The sequence below is a fragment of the Glandiceps talaboti genome, chromosome 12, assembly GCF_964340395.1.
Source record: "Glandiceps talaboti chromosome 12, keGlaTala1.1, whole genome shotgun sequence".
NCBI classification, from domain to species: Eukaryota; Metazoa; Hemichordata; class Enteropneusta; family Spengelidae; genus Glandiceps; species Glandiceps talaboti.
In genome coordinates, this window is record NC_135560.1 from 7,973,802 (window position 1) to 7,990,494 (window position 16,693).

A 16,693-nucleotide genomic window follows, 5' to 3' on the forward strand; every position below is an offset into this window, starting at 1 on the left:
GTGACGATGACAACAACAAAACTGGTACAGTGCTTAAGAATCAACTGCACATAAAATTAACATGTATGTTTTTTTTGTGTGAAATTATGTAATTTTTTGAAGTTTCTGAATTATTTCACTATGTTTCTTTTATTCCAGCAATGGTATGTCTAACAGAACCATGAAGTTTCCAATGGGAATGAACATGGGGCTGAACTTAGATGATTCACTGAATAGTACCAGTAGTCGCTATGACTACCAGAGACCAAGGACACCATCTTCTTCATCATATGGTAACGATGCCTCAACTTGGGGTTTGTCATCATCCAATATAACATCTGCAAAAGCACTGAAGGATGCCTTACATGAAAGTGAACAGAGAAGACTAGCTTTAGTGGACAAACTACGAGATGCACACGCCATCTTAAAGGTAAGAGAAAATGATTGCACATTATGGGACTGTCTGTTAACTAATAAGCTTAAGGTACTGCATTTTTTGATGAAAGGTTATGAAAATATAGAGATCATGCAAACATATGAGATGTACCATGTCACCTTAATGAGAGATGGGACAATGTAAAATATGGTATTATAAGTTAACTTAATAAGCAACTGCATTTTTTAATGAAAGCTTATAGACACAGAAGGTTATAGATATGAACATTGAACTACAAGATGTACATGTCACCTTTCATGTAAGGTACATGACGTGTATCTTGCAGTTTGTCCACATCTCTAATATTTTGATGCAATTTATGGTATTATCAGCCAGTATATAAAATTAAGTTTATACTGCACTTTGATGGCTGTGAAGAAAAGTCATCGTAAAGGTAGGACAATGTAAAATGTGGTATAATCTGTTAATTTAGTTTTATTCCTCATTTTGAGGTGGCTGGCCCTAGTTTACATAGTAAGAAAAGATAATGTATGGTTATATATAAAAAAAAAGGTATAACTCTATATGCAAAGTGAGACTTGCAATACCTCTTTCTGGTTTTGAAATTCTTATCCAAAAATATGCAAAATAACGGATGGGTTACCCAAAAGTGTTGTATTAAAAACAGTAAATTTCCTCTGACTTGGCCTATAACTATCAGATGTTGAATATTAATTTTTGTATTGTTCCACAGTCACTCAGTTGTGGTTGTTCAAAGGAGATAGGAAATTTAGACATTTGGTTTAGAAACAGATCACTTGGTAACAAATGTGTTTCAATAAAATGCAAAATACGGATTTTTGGTTGCCATGGATACATTCGCCTACAGAAGTGTTTCAGAAGCAAAATTTGAAAAAAAACACTGTTTTGTTGTACTATGTAGGTAAAAATATTTTTGGTAAATGTAATAATAATAAAGATCTGCACTACAATACAATACAATACAATACAATACAATACAATACAGTACAGTACAATACAGTACAGTACAGTACAATACAATACAGTACAATACAATACAATACAATACAATACAATACATGCAATGTAATACAATGTAATACAATACAATACAATGCAATACAATACAATACAATACAATACAATACAATACAATACAATACAATACAATACATGTAATGTAATACAATGCAATACAATACATGCCATGCAATGCAATACAATGCAATACAATACTATACAAATACATATAATGTACCTTAATCTCTGTACGCAAGCACTAAGGGTAGAAGTAAGGAGAATATTTAGAAAATACCTGGATTGAAAGGAAGAAAAGTCACATATACACCCATACTGGTTACAATATCACACATTTACCTTCCAAAGCTGAAATTTGCATCACACAGGACAATCAGTCACTATTGTCACTAAATAGTTGCTTGCATGCAAGAATCTAATTACCTGACTCTAATTTAGTTTTCACGAACACAATTTTGAATAAAAGGTTCAAAATGTACCGATTAAATAAATCATTAAAAAGTAATAATTTTGTGAATATGAATTATGTTTCTGTGTAATTATTGGTAGCCATTACGTTATTAGTTTTTAATGGCAAACATAATGGTAATAATAGTATACTAGTCATAGCAGGTAACTTTGAAGAGAATTGCACTGAAAATGCTTTCGATTTGTAAACATTGAATATTAGCTATATAATAGACAAGCCATGCACTGTTGTAGAGTATTGAATAGTACATGTGTTATTTAACCAAGAAGTGCTTATATGTATTGACATAGGCAGTTATTGAAACAGCAGTATTTCGAAGGACACTTCTTTTTAAATTACTGTGTATAATGTATAATAATATAGGACATGGCCAACTACAGAGTAAAGAGAGATGAAATTATCTGTCTCCAGTTTCAGAATAAGAACATTATAATTTGATACCCGTTTCATGCTAAATCATAAATCATAAAGGTGATTTTATAGTGTGCTGTTTTGACATCATTGTGTCATGCTTAATGTCAGGTATGTCCATAAAGGTGATTTTATAGTGTGCTGTTTTGACGATCATTTTGTCATGCTTAATGTCAGGTATGTCCATAAAGGTGATTTTATAGTGTGCTGTTTTGACGATCATTTTGTCATGCTTAATGTCAGGTATGTCCATAAAGGTGATTTTATAGTGTGCTGTTTTGACATCATTGTTTCATGCTTAATGTCAGGTATGTTCATAAAGGTGATTTTATAGTGTACTGTTTTGACATCTTGTGTCATGCTAAATGTCAGATATGTTCATAAAGGTGATTTTATAGTGTACTGTTTTGACATCTTGTGTCATGCTAAATGTCAGATATGTTCATAAAGGTGATTTTATAGTGTACTGTTTTGACATCTTGTGTCATGCTAAATGTCAGATATGTTCATAAAGGTGATTTTATAGTGTACTGTTTTGACATCATTGTGTCATGCTAAATTTCTAATATTTATATGCTAAATAAGTGTCAGGGTAAACTGTATTTATCATCTATATCTTGATTATTATCAACTTTTAGACATCTAATACTGAAAATGACATAAAGTAGACACTGATAGTGCAATGAAAAAAGCATAGACTCAGCCGACATGCCAGTGTTTTGTAAATTTTTTTTTACAAGGTTTGAGAAATTCCATTTCTCAGCTTGTTATGGGCTTCCTATCTAGTTTTTAGACACTACTGACCATCATGTTGTATATCTGTTTCAGATAGTATCATAGTAAGTCTAATGAAATAATAAGAGTAACCTTCCAGAGGAAATATGGTAGCCTTCAGACCTATAATTTACAAATACATGTAGTGGAGTGATAAAAGAAAATTTAGGTTTATCATCAAATTATTATGTTTTTTTTAAAAGTAAATATCTCTTACTTCTATTCATCTATCATAATTTCTAAAGAGCATTTTAAATTTCGAATTTTGCATAAATCGGTTATTTAAAGGTAACTCCTATTTATGGTTAATGGGATGATATAGGAGTTTTATTACAGGAAAGACATGTCTTTTTCCATGGCAACACTTTGGCTGGATAATATGTATTCATTATTCCCCTAATCATGTTAGACAATGCCATTTTGTGCATTTGCCCATAAGTCATAGAAAAAATGGTGTCATCAGAACCCCAACTCCTCATCACATTTTGGTTTTAATAGTCACTATAATCTTGTAGTTGGTCTATCCCATTCTAGAATAGAGGAGGCAGGTTACCAAAGATGGACTGTTATACTTATAACACCCTATCAAACAATAGTTTAACCAAGAGGGCAAAGATTTTATTAATCTTTTTCAAATATTTTGATTTGTAGTTGTAATATTGTTTTATTCATAACTACTGGAAGTAGTACCATGTAAAACACAAAATAATACTAAATCTTCCGTTTTAACGACTTACTAAGTAACTTTGATTTATACAGCCCCCCTGAAAGTACATTTTGTAATTTTAATTGTCAATAAACATGTACTATGTTTGTTGAATAAAGTAGTCTAATAGTGTGTTAACTATGTATTGTGTTTTATTGCCATTTTATCTGATTACAAAGAAAAGGTTAATATTTCTTTAACATGATAACAGACATACTTATGAATCAGTTACGCCCTGTTAAGTAGAAGAAAGCTACTTCATTATAATATTAGAGGAAGAAAGGAGAATGAAAGAGATACTAAGTTGACTATTTACCATGTATGGAGAATGAAAGAGATACTAAGTTGACTATTTACCATATATGGAGAAGGAAAGAGATACTAAGTTGACTATTTACCATATATGGAGAATGAAAGAGATACTAAGTTGCCTATTTACCATATATGGAGAATGAAAGAGATACTAAGTTGACTATTTACCATGTATGGAGAATGAAAGAGATACTAAGTTGCCTATTTACCATATATGGAGAATGAAAGAGATACTAAGTTGACTATTTACCATATATGGAGAATGAAAGAGATACTAAGTTGACTATTTACCATATATGGAGAATGAAAGAGATACTAAGTTGACTATTTACCATATATGGAGAATGAAAGAGATACTAAGTTGACTATTTACCATATATGGAGAATGAAAGAGATACTAAGTTGACTATTTACCATATATGGAGAATGAAAGAGATACTAAGTTGCCTATTTACCATATATGGAGAATGAAAGAGATACTAAGTTGACTATTTACCATATATGGAGAATGAAAGAGATACTAAGTTGACTATTTACCATATATGGAGAATGAAAGAGATACTAAGTTGACTATTTACCATATATGGAGAATGAAAGAGATACTAAGTTGACTATTTACCATATGTGGAGAATTTAGACAAACATTTAATGGAGATGAAGAAATAAACCAAATAGGCAGACAGGCAGGTAGGCAGGCAGGCAGACAGACAGACAGACAGACAGACTACATGTACACACATACTTTAAACAAATGGCATTGCTGTGAGACAGACATGAGCAGAAGAGACTTAGATACACAAAGGCAGGTAGGCAGGCAGTCAGTCATGCAGTCAGTCAGTCAGTCAGTCAGTCGGACAAGCTTGATAGTGGGCAAATATAGTGATTTGTATCAAATTTCATTTTCAAATAATATTAAACATGGAATTTTGATCATAATATTTTTATTTTTATTTTTAAGCTAGCCTTATGGAATAGAAGTAGAATATTTTATGTGACAACATCATAAAATCTTTAACAGTCACGTTATATCAAATCGCGCACACAAAATTTCATTTTTTTCCCCATACTTTACAGACACAAACACAAAGAATGTGTGAAATGGAAGCAAGACTAACAGAGAGAGAATTTGCCCTTGAGAACTATGCCACTACTCAAGAGGTAAGTAACTATTAAATGTAAAAACAGCTAGACTGTCATATCCCCCCTGCTGTGTCAACACAAAGTGATGTAGAATATGTTATATTCAAACTTAACTTTAATTGAACATGAGCATAACTTCAGACATCATGCACACCATTTTCCTTGAGGCATATCTAGAGCTCTTAATCCTCCAAAGAAATGCCATCCTGCTGTTTCCGTAAGTGCTGAAGAGATGAAAAGGTGTATGTTATTAGTAGATTTCTGAAGAGGAAATAGGAGTTACATGCAGAGGTTTTATGCCATTTCACTTGTCAAATGTTGTATCAGTGAAGGAAATGCCATCATGTGCATAGAATAAATAAGTTTTGTGGCAGTTGAAAGCTGACAGTATCCTATGATTGAGGCACTGTGTAATTTATTCACTAATTCCAGCCCAATTAGAACACTGAGACTTCACCTGACAATGAGATACAACAAAAATGTTATTTTCAGATGTCGCTGTGGATCATTGACACTTCAAAATATCCAAATGGTTCTGAGCATCCTTCTGACTTCAATTTTAATTTTTAAGGCATCAAAACTGTAAAAAAATATATATAGTGAATTGAAAATTTCAAAGCAATTCACAGATATCTTTTTTCTTTTTTCTCCTCCAACCAATTCATAATATTTAAGGTCTTTCAGTTAGAGACATAGAAATAATCAGGATTTAATGAAATATAGATCAAATCTACCATGGGAGCTAGTCCAGATCATTCACATTTTTGTATGAAAGTGATCGAATTACAGAGTTGTTTGAATTATGGCTGTATTTATGATATCCATTATGGCCTCCAGATAAAGAATACTGAATGAGAAAGAGATGACTCTCAGTGAAAAACTTGAAGTTAATGGAAACTCAAAACTTATGAATATGAAAGTGAATTACAGATATGTTTGAATTATGGTTGTATTAATGATATTCATAGAGCCTTCAGAGAAGGAATATCGAATTAGAAAGAAATATTAAAGTGAGAAACTCAAGGTTAATGGAAACATGTTCATTTGAATTTTAATATGAAAGTGAATAACAGATTTGTTTGAATTATGGCTGTATTAATGTTATTTATTTGTTAATTTATTTATGAAGGCAAGGCATACAGAAAATGATTTTTCTTGTAAATGAGATAAAATATAACAAATGTACACTAGATCATATAGACACTTCACAGGTCTATCCCGATTAGATATACACAAAATAAGCAAAAATAAAATTAAAAATAAATAACAAAAAACCAAACACAGATAGCCATAGATTGATCTCTGGAGAAAGTACTTGCTACGTACTGACGGATGGTCAGACAGACAGACAGAGACAGACAGACAGACAAACAGTAAGTCAGTCAGTCAGTCAGTCAGACAGACAGGCTGGCGTACCTACCTACGTTAAAAAGAAGGAAAAAAGAAAAAAAGAATGCCAGAGATGCATCCGTCATTAAGAAACTTGAAATGAATGGAAATTCATAATAATTTCAATATGAAAGTGAATTAGAAAGTTGTTTTGAATTACTAAGCTAGTATTTGTATTATTATATATCCATAGGGCCTCCACAGAAGGAATGCTGAATTGGAGAGAGATAGAGATGAATCCGTCAGTGAGAAACTTGAAACCATCCGGAAGAGGGAAAGGCTCCAGGGAAGGTAAGTCTAGCAATGAAAAGAGAGATGAAATATCGATTTTGTTCTTGCAAATCCGGAAATTGGTGATTCTGTGTTTACAAAGTCTATATTAATATTTATTTACCAGCGATGAGTCAACTGTACAATTAAGTTTGCTGAATTAGATTTTTTATTTTTAAGTTAAAAGGCTGCAGTTTTATTTTTTGTTGATACTGCTCGGCTAGTTTTATTTGAAACGTGCAATTCTATGAAATGACTATGAATGAACAATGCAATAAATACATGCTCCACAGATATATACAAAGAACAATCTATAGTTATGCATAGAGTTAAATCAATATTAATATATTAAAATTAAGTTTTAGTTTGCGGATTTTTTTAGTCAACTTTCCAGCGTGACTGCAAGATTCATTAATAACAAGTAAAACGAGCTAACAGATCATTCAACAAATGTATGCTGTCAAGGAGAGCAGAACAGAAAGAGCCATGCATTACTATGTTGTGTCGCTCCATGAGAGGGGTTGACCAATGTGTGAGTCTAGCGATTCATAGTGACAAGGGCCCCTAATAGGTCACGAGTATATTCGTTGGCTGAACGAAGAAAAATATTGGGAAATAATATCTAAATAAACTTTGATACATCACCTTCATTGGCTTTTACTACAATTTAAATCAGATAGTGGTTAGATGTTCAATATCATGTCACCAAAAATATGCATTGATTTATTAGAAATATATATTGTAGCATTTCATGGGGTATATTAGACTGTCGACAGTCATTCATGCCTTTTTTGCTACGTTTCAGCTAAAACAAAGTTAAATCTGTAGCAGTGAATACTAACGCGTACTGATAGGAAACTGTGAGTGCCTGACCGACACTCGTTGTGATGTTGCTAAATAATCAGTACACAGTTATAGTATTGCTCCAGATCGGAGCTAGGCGACGACTTTAGTTTCAGATAAAACGTAGCCAAAAAGGCTGTCAGCAGTCTAGGGGTATATGATAAAACCTTTACAACTCAAATATGGGTTTGGTGGACTTCAAACAAATCATATGAATTACATTAAATCTTTTTGTGTATTTGACACTTTCTTTGATTCTTAAGTTGTTATGCAAACAATTCATAATTATTAAAGTGGTACAAATTGAGTTTATAAACCTTTTACTCAACTGTAAATACTTGCATGAAATCTCAATAAAACTATAAATTATCATGTATTAATGTCAATGCATGCCTTCTATGACATTAATAATTGCCTTCTGGCGTTGTTAGAACTGTAGAATGGATTCCTCGACATTTTTTGATACATATAAAAAATTATGTCATCAGTTCATTTATGATGTTATATCTTGATACCTGGTTTGAGTTCAGTCAATTACAAGTGATAGTTGTGTATGTCTTAATAAGTAGAATACTATGAGTGACTTACTGTGCAACATAAATCTCCACCCCCCACCCCCCACCCCCCCACCCCCCGAAATGTATAAACTCAGCTTGTGCCCTATTAAATTCAGTTTATAGAAATTCCTTTCAGTTATTTAGTAGTGTGTTCAACAAGGTCAAACATTTATAATATGATTAAAAATATTCTGATACTGGTATGTTTTTATTTAAAAAAATTTATGTGTTAATTGCTTTAATCCTAACTGTTATACAAACAATTTATATCAATTATATTTAAATAGTTTATATTGATTTATTTGGTAATTTCTTTAACAAGGTTTGGCAATTTATAGTAAAATAAATGATTCTGGTACTGGTAACGTTACCCACCTATTATTGAATTTTTAGGTTTGAAGAAATTGTCAAATGAATTAAAATAAATTGTTTTTCATCTAATTCATATAAATTGTTTGTGTAACAAGTTTAGAATTGAACGATTCCAAATAAATTCAAACAAACTGTATCAATCTAATTCAAACAAATTATCGGCATAAATATTTTATGATTAAAGAAATCACCAATTTATATGAAATCGACTTTTGATTTATTCATAGTGTTCAGTTGGTATAATAAATTTAGGATTGAAGAAAGTACCGAATACATTTTTTTTTTAAAACTTTTAATTTGACTCATATTAATTGTTCAAATTTTGTAGAATTGAGGAACTTGACCATGAGCTGAAGACAATGAGACTATCCCATAATGCTCTACAGGCTGAACAGAGAAAGAGAGAAATGATTGTAGAACAAACACATCAAGCACTAAGTATGCTGGAAGCTGAAAACACAAATGCACAAAAGGTAGGCAAACAAGTTATTACAGGTATGTAAACAAGTTATTACAGGTATGTAAACAAGTTATCACAGGTATGTAAACAAGTTATCACAGGTATGTAAACAAGTTATCACAGGTATGTAAACAAGTTATTACAGGTATGTAAACAAGTTACCACAGGTATGTAAACAAAGTTATTACAGCTATGTAAGCAAAGTTATTACAGGTATGTAAACAAGTTACCACAGGTATGTAAACAAGTGACCACAGGTATGTAAACAAGTTATTACAGGTATGTAAACAAGTTATCACAAGTATGTAAACAAGTTATTACAGGTATGTAAACAAGTTAGTGGATCGCAAAAGCCAGCAGGATTTGTCTAGACGTATCAGTCATCTATATTTCAAATCAATTGAAAATCAAGTCTTCCATGTCACATAGAAATAATTTTCTTTTGATATGTGAGGAAAAGTAAATATTAATGGAATATCATCATCCGGTACAATACAGTGACATAGGGAGAACGATGTCAAACTTTAAAATCCAGATAAAGAATCACCATATCTTCATTATAAAGTCATATGTATGCTGCTTACATCTGCAATCTTTAAATTTTCAACATACATGTATTTCAGACTAGAGAAACTATGCTGAAAGAGGCTGCAGCACTAAGGGAAACACTTCAGATGGCCAAAGCTAAATGTGAAAAATTGGAACTAGAAAATCAAGAATTGGAAAGGATTAGAGAGGTAAGGTTGTGAAGTAATAATAATGTATGAATTGATATGATATTTCAATTACAGGTAAAAATATCATATAAAAAAAAAACAGAGGAAAATAAGTACTGTACTATAGACTACTGTGTGTATATTTTAAAGTGTGTTTATGATTGCTTAATATTGTGTAGATATCAAATTTAATAATTGATATTGATAAATACAAATACATTCACTATTTTACAAGAAAACTATTTGACTACTGCATTTATGTTTTGTGTATTAAAAGTTGCTTTGTGTGTATGTATGTATGTATGTATGTATGTGTGTGTGTGCGTGCGTGTGTGCATGCGTGCATGTATGTATGTATGTATGTGTGTACATTGTATGTGTGTGTATGTATGTGTCTGTCTATGTATGTATGTATGTATGTATGTATGTATGTATGTATGTATGTATGTGTGTGTGTGTGTATGTATGTATGTATGTATGTATGTATGTATGTATGTATGTATGTATGTATGTGTATGTGTGTGTGTGCATTTGTGCTCACCCTTATGATAACTTGGGTCAACTATAGTCTATATGTGTGTATATGTGTGTGTTTAAATGCTCATTTGATTGTTATATTTTCTATTTGTTTGTTTTTACCATTTAGGGAAGGGAAAATTTAGCCAGCAAGCATGCAGCATTGGCAAGTGAAGTGTCTGAGATTAAGCAGACAAAAGAAGAGTTGCAGAGACAGGCTGAAGTGTTGGATAGAGACCATCAACGAATTAAAGAGGTAGGTATACTGTATGGATAATGTATGGTATTATGTAGCTTGAACAGTGAAAGATCATAATAGTAAAGTAGTTGTAGTTATAACAGTGCATGGAATCGCATGATGATGATGATGATGATGATGATGATGATGATGATGATGATGATGATGTCAAAGGTGGGGATTGTGGTGGTGGTGGTGGTGGTGGTGGTGGTGGTGGTGGTGGTGATAATGATGATAATGATGGTCATCCTATTGTGCTATTGTTTTTAGTTGTTAATTTCTGAAACTAAGACATAAAGAAAACTCACTAATTCGTCACATCTACTCCAATCACCAAATAACATCTTAGTATTTCATAATGTGAGTCAATACCATTGAAACAGATTTCATGTAAAACTGAAATTGTAATATCGAAAAGAAGTAATTTTATGTTTTGACCTTTACATCTATTTTTCACATGAAAAAAAGAAATTAAATGATAGACCCTCTACGTTCTGGAGGGTCTATGATTAAACATGGTATACTGATTTGACTAACTTTTACAGGAGAGGGACCAGTTCCAGAAGAAAGCCTTGCAGTTAGAACAGAGTTCAACAGATGTTAGCTCAAAGTTGGCCAGTTGTAATGCAGAGAAGGAAAGACTGTATCAGGATAAAGTTGAACTTGAGCAAAGACTTCAGCATCTGACTTCAGAAAGAGAACATTTATTTAAGGCCAAGTACACCTCAGAACAACAGTACGGAGGACTACAAACGGAACTTGCCCAAACCAAATCACAACTAGAAAGAAAAACAGAGGACCTTGAGAGAATTGAAGAAGAACTGAGTGCAGTCAAAAAAGTGAGTTGAATCAAAAGAAAATGATGACACCATTAGATGAAATGCTGTAATTATATTGCTAGGATTATCACTGCTAGTGATACTGACAATGCAATGTGATTTTTGGTTTTAAAAAAATATGAGAACTTTCCATTTTCTGTTGTGTATTAGAGTGTATATATGCAAATGAGGTATTCACATGCAGATTTCAGCACCTAAGCTTCAATATTCTATACATTTGTCTGTATTATATTGGCGTGTAGATATTGTATACATTTGTTTATTTATATTGGAGTGTATATATGCAAATTAGCTATTTCACATGCAGATTTCAGCATCTAAGCTTCAATATTCTATACATTGCTGTGTAGGTTGGTGAGGTGTTGTCAAGTGAGATGGCAAATGCTAAAATTCAGATGGAGAAAGCTCAAGAACAGACCAGACGTCTACAATCAGAGAAAAGACTAGCTGCACAACAACAGACATTCCAAGAAGATGAAATCAAGAGAATTAATTCAGAAAAAGATATACTTACTCAGGTAAGTTGTCTAGGTCAAGATGATGTGGTTTATGTCAGCTAAACAGTTGTTGTAATATTATTGATGTTGTTCAGAAATTAGTTTATCATCATGTGCAAACTGGGATATGATATTACGTTGATTTAGTGGTCAAAAAGATAATAATGTCATAATTGCAGCAAAGTTGGTCACAAAACCATCCAGATTTCCTGTAAAATCACTTGCCTCCAGTTATGATCTTGCGTCTTTCTTGTGATATTTGTCAATATCCTCAGTAACCATGTTCAGCAGATCAGTAAAATGTAGTAATAAGAAGTACTTGTACCATGACTAAGGTTTCTTCTGTTATTACTTACGAGTAATGTTTTTTGTCAAATTTGTTTTGAAGCATTTTCTTTATATTCTTAGTTTATTTTTGTTGCAGCTAATTGTTTTAGTAATGAATTCACACTTCTTTTGTTTTCTTTGGCAGGCCATAGAGACACTTAAAGACGAACACCACAAAGACAAACAGGAAGTGAATGCACAGAATGCCAAACTGAAAGAAATGATGAGAGAACTACGTGGCGAAAAGAACCGTTTACAAACTCGAACCCAAGAACTAGAAACAGTTAGTAAATCTGATTTATTTTTGTGCAAGACCTGTTGTTGTAATACGAACTGTTTTCATCATTCTTATAATTTTGACTCACCTATGTTATTGTAATTTAATATAGTGGTTTAACCCTTTCACCACCAAGATGTGAACATTCCACAAATATGCAATTTGTTGACAATTAAATTCATACTGTCTACATATGGACATCAAGGCAATGTACTCTGCACCATCTAATCACTGACTCATAGACTGGTAAATCAGATTAGGACCATTTCCAATTAATGTAGAACGTGTTTCGGAGAAAAAAAAATCTTCAAACTTTTGCTGTTACTTTGTTCAAGGAAACTACAATCTGTTCTCAGTTAAAATCATTAAAAAAAATTTGGGGTCACCGTACAAATTTTTGAAATACCATAGAAGTCATTTCAAATTTAATTATTTTAGAATCCAATATGGCCACCGAATACCTAATATGGGAAAATTAAAAAAATGTTGATTTCTTTGAAAACAAGACAGTGAACCCCCAAATTTCTTTCTGAATGTCAAAAGGACCAGAAACAAGCTTTCATGTGTGGAGAGAATTGAAGAAATTTAATTTTCAGGGAAATGTGTCCCTGAGGTGTGTTCTACCTTAATGTTTGTTGTATTTTTCAACCTGCAAATGCACAAGTTAAAAACTACAAAAGCATGCAGAGAAATCTCAATTTTAAATTATTTTTTCTAATTAAATCCATCATTACACCAATCTTGTGTTTTGTTCTCAGAAATTACAGAGAGCCAACGAGGAAATAAAACAGAATGTTTTACATCAACAAGATGAAGTTGGAGAATGGAAGAACACAAGTGAAAGATTGACAGATACAATTAATAGAAAAGAAAGTGAAATCATTGCATTATCTAACAAACTACAAGAAGCCAATGATAAGGTGAATCTAATTTACATATTAAGTAAAATGGGATGATGATGAACATAATACTAATATACATATTAAGAATAAAGCAAGTGGTAATTTATAGTCTAAGACATATTTACATATTAAGTAAAAGCAGATGATGAACACAATACTAATTTGCATATTAAATAAAAGCAGGTGATCAGTGAAAGGCTAATATAAATATTGGAAATCTGGTAATGGTAATTAAAATCATAAGTAAAAGCAAGTGATAAGTGAAAGTCTGAATTTGATACATGTTCAGAACACTATGTCAATATTTGTATTGTTTTGATACAGAATGCCCAGTTGAGAACAGAAACCCAGTCCTTACAGACAAAACTTGAGCAATTGATGGAGGCAAGGGAAGATGTCGAACTCTTACAAGTTGAGAATAAACGACTTACACAGGAACATGCTGAGGACCAACAAGTCATCCATCTATTAGAAATGCAGAAAAATATACTGTCTAAGAATAATGTAAGTAGTCTATGTGGTGGAAAGGTATTGTATTACTACTCAGGCAATGGAGGTTTCAGTTTATGAAGATAGACACACAAACTAAAACCATTGTTGATCAATGTGATTACTCAAATCTAATCACCCTGTGGTCAAGATAGTATAAACATTGGAAGTCCCCAAAATGTACACTGTGCAAGACCATGGAAGTCATCAGAAATATGCCCCTTCTGTGCTTTTTTTACTCAAGTCATAATACTTAACATTATAACCTTGATTATGTTAAAATGACTTTGATGTTGATGTATGCTTTCTATAGCATGACAATTGTCTTCTGATGTTTAAATAGTTTATTGCATAGTAGGGATTTCTTGAACTCTTTTGGTACGTATAGTAAATTATGTCATTGAATCATTTATAAATTATATCTTAATACGAGGTTTGAGTTCAGTTAATTGCAATTGGTGACTAAGTGTTCTCCAGTAAGTACAATACTGTGAGTACCTTGCATCATAAAACTACACCCAAATTTGTTTAAACTCAGCTTGTGCCAATGTCCATTCAATAGCTGATATCTACATAGCTTTAGTTTGTGTCTATCTTTGTAAACCGAGACCTTGATTACTAGAGTCAATTGTTGATTTCTGCGTCAAGTTGATAAACCTGTGAATGAAGAAATATATAAAGTAATGTACAATTTGTAAAATAAGTTTCTGAAATTTTGGAGGAATGTTTTGGAATCCTGCTTTCTAGGTTCACAAAATTCACTGTTAATCATGATGTAGTAATGAATGAATGAATTTGTTCTTTTCTTCACTAGCCGGCTGTAAGTCCTAGGTTTACTCAGGAACAGTTACAGGCTCAAGTAGACCACCTGAAGGCTGAACTAGAATTAGCTCAGTAAGTACAAGTCAGACATTTTTAGAGTGTTAAGTAATGTTAACGTTATTGAAACTTGAATGTGTTTTTCAACATGTATGCACCATTGTATTCTTTCAAAGTGATACTGTTTTGTCAGTCAAAATAAGTTGAAAAGTTCTCAAACTTATTAACAATATTATTTTTTTACTTTTATTCTACTGTATTCATGCTATGAGTGATCTCTACTGAGGTTTCCCAGATATTTCCAGAGTTACTCACCAAAAGCATTGTACAAGATATGGAACAAATTTTACCAGATTTCCCTTCTCTGTCACCAAAGCTCCAAAACCTAAAAAACACAAACCTCAACTTTTGTCTTATTTAGGGACAAAGCAAGAGATCTGACTGATCAATTGACACGTATGAAGAGATCGTCCATGACAGAACTGGACAGTATATACAGTACTAGTGATACACCAAGGAGAAGATCTGTTGGATTGGATCCGTATGAAAAACTAAGTCAACTAGAAGAGGAAATATCTAGACTTAGAGAAATGAATAAATTATTATCAGAAAGACTTAGTAAGGTAAGATGCAATCTGATTAAAATCAGATGTAGTGTACACTAGTTATTTCTTTTTGGCTGTTATGTTTACTGTCATTTGTTCTTTTGTGAGCACTCGTTACGTCCATCTGACATAATACCATAGGTTTTCCCAAACACAATCTCATACTTACGAGTAGCCAGCCAGAATCTGTCTTACAATATAACACTAATGTTCAAAATTAAAAGAAAGAGAATAACCAAACAATAACATCGTTGTCTGCGTTCTGTGCTCGTACTCTTTTTGAACAGAGCACTGTACCCATAGGTTTCGTCATATTACGCGTTTTCATTGGTTGAGTGAATTCACTCAGCACTCTCGTCTGGCTTGGAAAAACCTATGGTATTGTGTCAAATGTATGTAACTAGCACTCACAAAAGAACAAACGATAGTAAACGTAACAGCCAAAAAGAAATCATGAAGTGTACTCTACATCGGATTTTAATTAGATTTATAGGTAAGACGTGAAGAAGAATACACTTCTATGACTTATTTCAGAAAAATGAAAAGAAACGTGTTTTGTTGAAATTTTGTTACAAAAGTCACAACAGGAATGATTTCTCTTGTATCTTCATTGTGTTATAGTTCTAACAGAAACATGTTATTTTTTTCAATTTGTTTCATAAAAAGACAAACCCTTAGTTTCATTCATCTGAAGTATATTGCCCAGTATGATCTCAGATTCTTGGGTCAGCTAATTCATAAATCTCTCACATTTGTAAACTGTAATGCATCCAAATTGCCTGTTTGTCAATCTAAAACAACTTTGTGAGTTTGACAGAATGTAGTTAACACATCAGACCTAAAACAATTTTTGTTAGCAAATCCTTTGACTGGTAAAGAATGAATTCAACTTTATGTTCAAATTATTTATGGCCCACACTTCTGGTCTGAATGCTGTCCCAAACAGCGCCCTCAGTGGCCAAACTATTCAACCTTTTGTTTTTTTCTGATCACTCGAATATGGTATATTGGTTTTACTTATTTCTTTTCTTCAGGCTGATACAGAACTGAGGGCCAAAGCACAGCAGGAACCAATCCGTCTAAACGTGTCTTCCATTACTCCTGAAAGTGGCCCTTGTGAGAAATGCCATGACTTAGAGGACCAAAACACTAAACTACGTAACATCAACAAACTACTGAACTCTAAAGTAGAAAAGTTAGAAAATGAAAATGATGAGTTGAGATATGCAGCACCCCTTGGAGAAGTGGTACCACAAGTAGAGTATGATAGGTATGGAGAATTATTGAAGGTTTCACTATCATCAGAGTATATTCACACACTGGTATTTGCACTGTACATGAATCAAAATTG

The 16,693-nt window shown here is 32.4% G+C and overlaps 1 protein-coding gene across 7 annotated transcripts in view; it reads left to right on the top strand.

Moving 5' to 3' along the window:
* LOC144443840 (uncharacterized) overlaps window positions 1–16,693 on the top strand; it is a 73,789-nt gene that overhangs the window by 23,927 nt on the left and 33,169 nt on the right. For all 7 annotated transcript variants that reach the window (XM_078133404.1, XM_078133406.1, XM_078133405.1 and 4 more), the window contains exons 3-16: window positions 139–409; window positions 5,161–5,244; window positions 6,809–6,906; window positions 8,986–9,130; window positions 9,741–9,854; window positions 10,480–10,605; window positions 11,133–11,426; window positions 11,777–11,944; window positions 12,396–12,533; window positions 13,286–13,447; window positions 13,754–13,933; window positions 14,733–14,812; window positions 15,159–15,360; window positions 16,377–16,612. In XM_078133404.1, coding sequence (XP_077989530.1) covers window positions 139–409; window positions 5,161–5,244; window positions 6,809–6,906; window positions 8,986–9,130; window positions 9,741–9,854; window positions 10,480–10,605; window positions 11,133–11,426; window positions 11,777–11,944; window positions 12,396–12,533; window positions 13,286–13,447; window positions 13,754–13,933; window positions 14,733–14,812; window positions 15,159–15,360; window positions 16,377–16,612 — 2,298 coding nt within the window. The remainder of the gene's footprint in view (window positions 1–138; window positions 410–5,160; window positions 5,245–6,808; window positions 6,907–8,985; window positions 9,131–9,740; window positions 9,855–10,479; window positions 10,606–11,132; window positions 11,427–11,776; window positions 11,945–12,395; window positions 12,534–13,285; window positions 13,448–13,753; window positions 13,934–14,732; window positions 14,813–15,158; window positions 15,361–16,376; window positions 16,613–16,693) is intronic.